The sequence below is a fragment of the Camarhynchus parvulus genome, chromosome 9, assembly GCF_901933205.1.
Source record: "Camarhynchus parvulus chromosome 9, STF_HiC, whole genome shotgun sequence".
NCBI classification, from domain to species: Eukaryota; Metazoa; Chordata; class Aves; order Passeriformes; family Thraupidae; genus Camarhynchus; species Camarhynchus parvulus.
Genome location: NC_044579.1, coordinates 9792325 through 9802977, shown reverse-complemented (window position 1 = coordinate 9802977; position 10653 = coordinate 9792325). Strand labels below are relative to the sequence as shown.

The following is a 10653-nucleotide window of genomic DNA, read 5'->3' as shown; positions in this document are numbered from 1 at the left end:
AGTTATTTATATTTCCTGGAATCCAGTGCACTTGCCAGAATTGCTCAGGGAAGATGACTGCCTGCTGCTCCTCTCTTCTCAGAGCCTGGGATGGGGGGAGCTGCTCTTCTGCCTGCCTTGTCGGATGGATGATTCAGGGGAGCAGGGTCTGTAACCCCATCCAGGACCTCACTGGCCAAGAGCATCTCTGTTTCCAGCTATTGCACTCTGGCTTTGGGCCAGAGCTGAGACAGCCCAGCCTGAGGGAGTCCCTGGGCTCGCCCTGGTGGGGAGAGGAGCTGCTTTGCTCTGTTTGGATGGTTGTGGTGTGCTGGGAGAAGCTCTGAGTGCCTGGGCCCTGAGCTCTGTGCAGGCAGCCCAGCAGCTCTGCTGCTCCGCTGGTTTCAGAAAAACCAAAGAGCCTCAGGCAAAAAGTTTCTCTGAATTACAGAGGCGGGACTGGCTGGAACCAGCCCTGGTGTGGAGCCCGGCCACGGCTCAGCACGGCCCAGGGTGGGGTCTGAGTTTCATTTTGAGTTTAGTTAATTCATGGATAAATTTGTCTCGGGGCTTGCCCGATGATTCACAGTGGGGGCACTTGGAAGCACCAGCAGGAAGGGGAGGGCCTGGCTGTTTGCAGGCTCAGGAGGGGCTGCACTTAGGAGGAGCTGGAGATGAAGAGAAGGATGTGGTTTTCAACATGCCATGGAACAGAGGTGGATGTGAGATGACCAAAGCAGCTTTGCATGGGAAGAAAATGCCAAGAAGAGGGGGAGCCAATTTACTGTTTTGCTGCATCCTTGCTGCTCTGACTTGGCCTTCTGATGATCACAGCAGGCTGAGACAACTATTGCTGACATCATCTGAACGTTTTTAGGACTAGCAGCTATGAAGATGCTTTTGGGCCCCATAAGTGGGATCATGATGACTGGTAACAGCAATGCTATTCTTAGAGACGTTTCACCTGAGGAATTGTCTTGCTTAGCATAGCCTCTGGATCTGGACAGGCTGCTGAGCTGGATAGAGTGGTTGGTCCTCATCTTTGTGAACTTGTGGCTTTTAGGTCTGCTGCTCTTCCGTATGACATATTTGAGCTGTTGCCTTTTGCGCTCATCTAAAGGCAATGCTGTTGCCTTTTCCTGTTTGCCTCTAAATAAACACATTGTTTCAGGATGAAAGTTAAACTTTTTAACTTCTACTCTGGTCTTGTGAGGCCCCTCCCTGAGTACTGTGTCCAGCTCTGCAGTCCCCAGCACAAGGAAGACCCGTTGAAGTCCAGAGGAGAGCCACTAAGCTGGCTGCAGGACTGGAACACATCTTCAGTGGGGACATGCTGAGAGAATTGGGGCTACTCAGCTTGGAGAAGGTTCCAGGGAGACCTCAGAGCACTTTACAGTACCTAAAGGGAGCCCACAAGAGAGTTGGAGAGGGACTTTTCACCTGGACATGTAGTGGGAGCGCAAGGGGGAATGGCCTTAAGCTGAAGGAAGGTAGATTTAGATTAGCTATTAGGAGAACATTCTTACCTATGGTGGTGGTGAGGCTCTGGAACAACTGGTGAGGTTGCCCAGAGAAGCTGTGGATGTCAAATCCATGAAGTGTTCAAGGCCAGGCTGGATGAGGCCTTGAGCAACTGTAATCAGTGGAAGGTGTCTGCCCATGGCAGGGGTTATAACAAGATGATCTTTAACATCCTGTCCAACACAAGGCATCCTATGATTTTGTGACCCCTCCAGCTCCTCTGGCTTGTCTCCCAGCAGCCCAGATCTGCTGCCATGTGAAGAAACCCCAGAAAAAGGCAAGAGCTGAGCAATGAGCTGGAGCCAGCCTCTCTCCCCTCCTGTTTGGTTTGGCCAGGCAGGACAGCTGCCTGGCAGCCTGCAGCAAGCGCCTGCCTGCTGTGGGGCAGGCATTTCATGAAGTGAGGTCTCCCCAAGCATCCTTCTGGGCAAGAGCCTATTTTTTACCCCGAAGGCTGAGGCCAGCATGAGCCCTCACCAACTTACTCGTGTTAGACACAGGGTAGTGGAAAAATGACCACAAATGGATCATTGCCTTAGTGTTGACAACAGCAAAATCTTTTTTTCCCACCTTATTCCCTCACTTGCTTTCCCTTTCTACCTTTCTCGGGTGGGTTTTTAATGTTTGGTAAAGCTGGCTGTCCTCACAGCAGGGTTTTGACACACTGCTCTCATTTGACACACATGTTTAGGTTTCTCCCCTCCCTGTCAGGACCTGCTTGCCTTTGAGCTCACCGCCTCTCTGGTTACTGCAGTTGTCACTTTTGGAAGCAGCTGGGCTGGACTGACAGCTCCACTTGCCCCAGAAAAGCAGCTGTGCAGCCACGACCTTTATTTCCTATTGACTTGCTCAGCTGCACTTGCAAAATAAATACTGTATTTTCCCGGAGCATGGTTTCCTCCTCCTGACAGATTTTATTTTTTTTTAAACAGTGATGTCATGGCTTTTCCGGGCAGTTCAGCTGCAGTGATAGCAATCCGCGCTCACAGGCCTGCAGGCATCTGGCACGGATGGTGTTTGGAAAGGCGAGGGAGCCCTCACACACAGAGCTGCCCTACACCCGCTTTGTGCCTGGTTTGTACCCACAAACACTGAGCTGCTCGGCCCTGCCCGTGTCCGTACTGCTGGGCTGTTCACCCTTGGAAAACCCAGCTTCAGAGACAGGCCGGCATTCAGAGGGAAGGGCACCACCGGGCCTGTGGAATGGCTGGTTGCCAGGAAGGCCCAGCATGGAAATGGGGATTCACACTCCAGGGGAATGAGCAGGGCTAGAGGGGAGAATGCTTTATTTCTTTTGGCAGAGTTGATGGACGACCCCCGGGGCCAGGCCGGGGCCGGGGCCGGGGCCGGGGCCGGGGCCGGGGCCGGGGCGCTGCATTCTGCCAAATGTCCACAAGAGGGCAGTGGAAGACGGAGTTTAAGCACGCAGTCCTGGAATTACGGAACAGTTTGGGTTGGAAGGGACTTTAAAGGTCACCCAATTCCAGCCGTGGACAGGGATACTTTCCACAAGATCGGGTTCCTCAAAGTCTCATCCAGGCTGCTCTTCCAGGTGTGGAGCATCCGCAGCTTCTCTAAGTTACCCATTCCTCACAGTAAAGAATTACTTCCTTATATCTAACCTAAATTGTCCCTATTTCAGTTTAAAGCCATTGCCCTTTGTCCTGTCCCTGCATATCCTTGTAAAAAGTCCATCACCGACTTTCTATAATCCTGTTTAGGTGCTGGAAAGTGCTATAAGGTCTCCCCAGAGCCTTTTCCAGGCTGAAAAGAGATGATGTTAATAGATGAGAGTTATATACAGAGATAAAGCAGAGATAATTATTTCTTGATTTTATGTGCTCATCCATCTGTACCCATCATCTCTTTCCTTATGCTAATAATTCCTCACAGCTCAGGCCAGCATCTCTCTGTATGGTCCCAAACACAGCCCTGACTCCTGGCAGCCACTGCAGTAGTACAGGTATATACCCTGGTATTTAACTCTCATATTATACCTGGTGCGTCACTCTTAGCTCAGCCTGTTCAGCTTTGTTTCTGCAAGTGTTTGTGCTGGTCTTTACCATGTCTTTCCCTTCCCCTTTCTCTTCCGTCTCCCTTTCTCTTTTCCCTTCAAGGCAGCTGCTATCAGCTCTATGGATGCTATGGCAGTATCCTAGTTGGCTGAGACTGGGAATAAATCTCAGGTACCAGCATCAGAAATCCTAAACACAGCTCAGGCTCTTAGACAGAGACATTTCAAAAATTAGGTACTAGAATTCCACCTCTGTGAACCTCCACAGCCTGACTGCCTTCCCTCTTTGCTACTGGAGTAGAAATCCCAGGGGCTTGTAATTGACAGACAGTTAAATTCTTTTGGATCTGTGCCCAAGTTTTACTATAAAAACAGAAACCTCTCAGGGCTGTTGTAAGTCTGTGTACAGCCCCAACATTGCTGCTGTCTCTGTGCCCCATTCCAGGGGTTCATGGTACCATTCAGCCAGAGGCTCTCTCCCTTATTGAGCTCTCGGTTTTTATTATCACTCAGGCAATGACTGACTACATTTTCTCCACTCATCTGGATCTCCCGGGGCAGAAACCTGCTTTATTAGATTTCCAGCAAGCTGTTAAAGCTGTGGGGCTGTAGCAGCCTCCTCACTGCCCCACAGCACCAGCTGCATGTCCAGAGGCAGTGCGGGGAATGCCACCACCCTGGTTCCCAGATCACGGCTCAGCCCTACCGGCTTGAGCGCTAGAATATAAAGAAAAGCGGTATTCCCTGCTGGCAAGGTGGTGATCCAGGGCAGAACTGTCCTGCTCGTGGAAGCAGAGCTGAGAGTGTGGAGAGTGCTCCGTGGGTGATAGCGAGGGAGACAAGGTGCGATGGGAGCCGGGCTGGCGGCTGCAGCGACAGCAGAGGGCACGCTTCGCTGCCGAGCACACAGCCTGGGCACCCAGAGCCGGGCACCGCTGGGCCGCTCTGGGTCCCTGGAGCAAGCTGGAAGCGTGGGGGAAAGGAAGCAGTCACAGGAATTCAGAGCAATTCAATCGTCTGCAAAGCCACATGCCCCGCAGCGCTGCGGCAGAAAGAAAGGAACAGAATTGCCTTTGCCACAGCCCAGCGGATGATGGATTTATCTGGCTGGAGAATGAATGCAAAAAAATTCAGAGCACACTGATCCCATAGAGGAGCTGGGGGAAGGGAAACTGGTAAGTCAGTCTGCAGCTCACTTGCTGATCCATGCCTGCACCAGCCACGAGGATGTCTGGAGGTCTGCCCTTACCCCTTCCCCAGGAGTCCTCTATGGGAGACAGTCCAGGCTTGTATGGAGCAGATGCACTTCCTTTCTCCACTCCCTTGTTACTGGTTCCTTCAGGTCAGCACAAGGTGTTTTTCTGAACCAAAGCACGTGGTCTTTTTCCTTTAGATTTTCCTTGAAAAGAAACAAAAGTTTTTCAGAAGGAGAACATCACAGGGATTCTCACAAACATTACCTGAGAACTTTGGTCCATTCAACACTGTATCAGTTAACAAGGCTCAGATCCCATGGGAGTTCAGTTTCTCTCCTTTAAACAGGCTGAGATATTTCTAAGGGAATAGTGCCATCAAAGCTTTGTCTCTGGTCCTGCCTCACCAGCCTCACAACCTCAGCTGAATCCCAAAAAGGTAAAATCCCAAAAAGGTGGATGTCAGAGCCTTTCTGAGGCTTCTCTGGTCCAGAAGCTTAGTCGTGTCCTGATAGAGGGCATGACCATAGAGAAGAAACCAACCACACTTTCCTCAGGTGAGCTTCTGAAATTCAATAGGACAAATCCAAGGCATTTCCATGCAGTCACCGTTCCCCTGTTGCTGGGGAACACTGATGGAATTCCTCCAGCCTCCCTCAGGCAGAGGGGGGAACAGAGGGACGGCCACCCAGCTCCAGTGCTGCACAGAGAGATGCAGTCAGAGCCAACCTCATCTTCCAAGCCTTGTCCCCGTGTGCCTGGAAAAGCCATAGCAGCCAGTGAACATCAAAGCCAGGAATTCCCAGTGTGACTGATGGTCTGTGCTTGCCTGGAACTGGACTGTCAGGGGCACAACTCCAACAACATTTCTCCAACCCGAAGTCCCATTGGGCATTATTGCTCTGTGGCTGGATGCCCTGCACTACCGGGTGTTCAGGGAGGGTTGGCAGGGCAGAATTGGGCTGGATAAATGCAAAAATGAAGAACAAGGTGTGGGTGAAGACAGGGAAGGAACAGTTCTGGTCTGAACATCTTTAATGGAGCTGGGCTCATGCACACAGAGGTGCTGTGGGTAGCTGGGGAAGAGCAAGGTGTTGAGCAGCCTGAGTTTGGGCAGAACATCAAGAATGGCCTCTCAAAACCCTTTAGGAATCAAGTCTGGTATCTTCCGCCATTTGATGGCAGCAGGACCATACCAACTTCCTGAAACCCTCCCTGCCAGCCCACCTGAGACCCATCCATCTCCAGCTGAGCTATGCAACTCTGCAAAAACCCATTAGGTGTGTCTAAGTCCTGCTGGCCCCACAGGAAGTAAGGGGAAATGAGGAAGAGGGGAACTCATCAATGAGGTTATTCCTGCACTGTGCCTGCTCCTACAGCTCTCATCTCCATGTTGGTGTCCAGGTTGGTCCAAAGGGTGATGAAATGGAGCAGACCTCTCCACCCTATGCAGCAGCCCAAGGCTGCACTCCAGCCCATTGCAGTGCTCTAAGAAATACAGGTGCTGAACTGATCCCTCTGGCACTTCAGGGCAGATCCATCACTGTGGAAGCCAAAGGAGGATGGTAGCTCTGGAGTGATGGGAGTTCCCAGTGTTCCCATTCCCTTGGGGTGACACACTGAGTGACAGAAGGGGTGCCAACCTGGAGAGCAGCCTGCTGTGCAGTGGCAGGGGATGTTAGGTAACAGTTTCCAGTCAGTCACAGGGGAGTCTGAAATAACCCAGTGTTGTTTCCCATTCCCATCTCTGCTCCTCCCCAATGTGGAACCCAAGCAGGCTGCACTGCCCTGGGCTGTGAAAGCTGGGATGACCTGGTGGGGAGTTGGAGCCTTCTGCAAAGCTGACCCAGGCTTACACTGCAGTGTGGCACAGCTGGGCTGGGCTGTGCCAAGCAGGAGAGCCTGGGGGCTACAAAACAACTCTAGTCTCAGTGCAAGTAGAATGGACAGCCCAGCTTGCTACTACTGGCACATCTAGAAAAGTTGTGAAATTATTGTTGCTGAGAGAATCCTTTCCTAGGAAACCTCTCTGGAAGGCAGGCAAGAGTTCCAGGATAGGTTTGGTGCCCTGGCATCTGCTCCCTTGGCCATTTGCCATGCCCAGGACTGGCTCTGCTTCTTTGCCCATAGGAGGAAAGAGATGCTGGTCCAGCTGCTAGCACAGGATCTTGGTGGAGAGAAAAGCTCTGACAGTCACAGCCCTCAGGGACAATCTGCTCTTTTGGGTCCAATCACTTCCCTTGGCCTTGGTAGGAGGCTGTGTCCTGTGCCCAAAGCAAGGGAATTTGTCTAAATCAGAGCAGGGGCTGATTCTTCTCTACTGGTTTCCCCAGAGCAAGACCAGTGCTAGAAGACAGACAGGGTCCCAGGAGTACAGAGCTTGGCCTTGTCCATGTCAGGCAGATGGGGGAAAACTGGCTATAAATGCAGCACAAGTAAACCCAACCCTCAGGGTCTCATGGGCTACAAATGAAGGCTTATTCTCTCATGATTTTCATTACTTTTGCTCCACAATTTGGGACAGATGAAGAGGATGAAGCTGTGAGGCTGCAGAGCTGCACCGCACAAAGGAAGAAAGGCACCATCCAAGAAGGGCAGTCGCAGTGCAGCCCAAAGTTCTGCCTGGTCTGGAACCAGCAACCAGCACCAATTCATCATATTGGACTGTGAAACAAGCAGGAACACTTTGTTTCACATTTCACACTCCCTGGTCAGCTTCAACAAACCCAGACAGCAGCACCAGGGTTGAAAGTGAGGCAGGGGATGCACATTAATTCATCGTGAAACAAAATGTCATTTTGAAGGCTTCTGGAGACCTTTACACACAGTACATGAATTCTTGTCCCCTCAAGTCTTTGACTTTCCTCAGCTGGAAATTGAGATAGGAGAGATTCTGATACCCCTTTTCTGACAAGAGAGGCTCTTTCCAGCACATCGTGCTCTGCTCCTGCCAGCTGGGAGACAGCTGAGGAGGCTGATCCTTCAGGGGGGTTGAAGCAGCTTTTCCCGTTGTGGACACCAGCCATCTCACAGGAGAGGCTGGAGGAGTGGGGAAGGCTGTCCCACCATCCCAGTGGGACAGGCGCGTGTCAAGAGACCAGCATGTCCAGCGACCCTGAGATGGAGACACGGGTCCCCGCAGGCTGAGCCAGGGACCAGCACGCCCCGAGCCAGACACAGATTTGTGATTGCCTCCCGGAGCTGCAGAGCCGCGGCAGGAGCCGGGCACTGTCCCCGGAGGCTCCCGCTGCCCCGGGAGCTGCCCGCGGGAGGGAGCCTGGGGGCGGACCGGTGCCGGAGAGACCCACAGGGGCAGGGGAGGCAATAGGACCCCCAAGGGCACCTCAGCACCCCCACCCCCGGCAGGAGCCGGAGGCAATCGCCCTTCAGGGGACCCTTTGCAGCTCCCCGGATTCTGGAGCCGTTTCTCACCGACGGGGCGGGACCCGGCTCCAGGGCGAGGGGCTTTGGCAGCGCGGCTGCTGGGGGGCTTCACCCTCCGGCGCTGGGTCAGAGCCGCGGTGGGCGGTGACAGCCGGGACCCCCCAGCGCCGCTCCGGTGGGCTTGAGGCCGGGGAGGAGGGAGCGGACGGGCAGGGTCGGGAGCTCTGGAAGGGCGGTGTTTTGGGGACGGGGACTGGGGGCGGCCAGAGGGGAGGGGAGCTCAGGGGGAACCGTGGAGGCTTGGCCGGCGCCGGGCAGAGCGGAGCATCCCCGGTCCCGTTCCCCCCCCCGTCCCAGAGACCCACCCCCGGCGGCGTGGGGCGAGGGGGGCGCCCCCGCCTTGACGTCAGGAGAAGGGTTTATAAAGGCGGCGGGCGGCGAGGAGATCCCCAACGCCGGAGCCGAGCCGCAGCGGAGCCGCCAGCGCCTCCCGCCGCCGCCTCCCGCGCCCGACCCACCGGCGAGATGCTGTCGTGCCGCCTCCAGTGCGCCCTGGCCCTGCTCTCCATCGCCCTGGCCCTCGGCACCGTCTCGGCCGCCCCGTCGGACCCGCGGCTCCGGCAGTTCCTGCAGAAGTCGCTGGCCGCCGCCGCCGGGAAGCAGGTGAGAGAGAGCCCCGCGACGGGGCGGACACCGCGGGTACCCCTCGGGCGCCCCGACGGCCGCGCTGCAGGCTCCCGCTTCTACAGAAACCCCGATTCCCCTCTGCAGAACCTCTGCTCCCTGTCACAGCCCCGGCACCCCTGCTGCAGACCCCTCCCGTTCCTCGCCAGGCTTCCCAGTGTCCCTGTTCCAGACGCGCGGTTCCTTGCTGCAGACCCCTCTTTCCCCGCAGATGCCCCGGTTCCCCGCCGGGGCTGAGCCATCGACAGGTTGGGCAGCTGGTGCTGGGAGGTGAGACAGTCCAGCTGGGTGCTGGTGGTCAGTAAGGAGCAGGCACTGCTGGAGCACAGGGCAGAGCTCCTGATGAAGCTCCCGAGGGTTTCTCTGGGTCGCAGAACGAAGGCAGCTTTCGCAGAGCACAGAACAATGGTCTTATCCATTCTGGGTGACAACCGAGGCTTGGAGGGACTAGAAGAAAGATAAGTCCCAGTGAGATGGTGACCAATTCAACCTCCCCTGCCAGCTCCCCCAAAGACCTTTCCCATGTCACTGTAGCAGTAGGCGCGTGGCATCCTCTCTGAGTGCTGGGGAGAGAAGGTAAAGACAAGTTCATTCCCTGTCATGCACAGGACAGCAGTCTGTTCCCCACACCAGGTAGATGCTATAGACAAAACTGCTGCATAGCAGCTGTCAGGCTGGGCTCCTTGGAAAGCCAGGGCTCCTCTTCTCCTCCTGCATCCTGAATGTCTCTAATCTGGCCACGGAGAAGTCTTAGAGGAACAGAGTGGTGAGCCCCCAAAAATCAAGGAGTAATTGTGGTCTCTCTATCTCTTTTTCCCTTTCTGTCTTTTGTCCCCAAGGAACTGGCCAAATACTTTTTGGCAGAACTGCTTTCAGAGCCAAGTCAGACAGAAAATGAAGCCCTGGAGTCTGAGGACTTGTCCCGAGGGGCTGAGCAGGATGAAGTGAGACTGGAGCTGGAGCGCTCGGCTAACTCAAATCCCGCTCTGGCACCCCGGGAACGCAAAGCAGGCTGCAAGAACTTCTTCTGGAAAACTTTCACATCCTGTTAGCTTTTGAAACCCACCTCTCCTCCCCATCCATCCCTGCCCTGCCCTGAGCAGAACCTTCACCACAAGAGGCGAAGACTGTAAATACACAATCCACAGTTATGGTGAAATTAAACAAAGAAAATTTGAGTTTGATTTCCACTTGTTTTAATAAAACTTTCTGTTCAAATTGTACATGATTTGCTTGAGTTGTGATTTCTGACTAGTTCTTTGATGACATGCACTCTGCAACTCTTTCAAATGTACTATTTTTAATTCTCTGTTGCAATAAAATTTATGTTTCAAACGGTGATGCTGAGACTCGGTGGTCAATGAGAAAACTGAGGTTACCTCTCAGGCTGCTCATCTTCAGAACGGTGCCTGTCTCGAGGCAGTCAACACCGTCCACATCCACACGTATGCACACACACACAGTGTATCATAATGGGATGTTTTTTCTGTGGTCTTACTGAAAGAACTAGAACCACAGTGATATTTTAGATATCGAATCCCTGCAGTTGTGTCTGAATCAAATACACAGTGTTTGGTGCTTCAAGTCGGTCTGGAGGATTTACACCCATCACCGAAGGGATCAGTAAAAATCTCAGCTGTGTATTTCGAGTGATGGGGATGGTAAAAGTAGTTCATGGTACAAGTTTACACCACACATCTCATTCCCTCCTCAGCCACAGGCACTAAAAGGTTTCCCTACCTGGCATATTTTACTCCTTGCAGCATTCCTGACAAACACTGTTCCTGGGATTCCTTCAGAAGGTTTTCCTTTGTTCTGCTGTGCAGGGGGCGGTTTTGCATCCCTGTAAAGCTGAGATGTTAACCCCATGGCACCAGC

The 10653-nt window shown here is 53.6% G+C and overlaps 1 protein-coding gene across 1 annotated transcript; it reads left to right on the top strand.

Moving 5' to 3' along the window:
- Positions 1 to 8518: 8518 nt before the first annotated feature.
- On the top strand, positions 8519 to 10116 carry SST (somatostatin). The gene is made up of 2 exons (XM_030954432.1): positions 8519 to 8754; positions 9615 to 10116. The coding sequence occupies exons 1-2, from the start codon at positions 8617 to 8619 to the stop codon at positions 9825 to 9827; spliced, it is 351 nt and encodes a 116-aa protein (XP_030810292.1). The 5' UTR covers positions 8519 to 8616; the 3' UTR covers positions 9828 to 10116.
- The last annotated feature ends 537 nt before the right edge of the window (positions 10117 to 10653 follow it).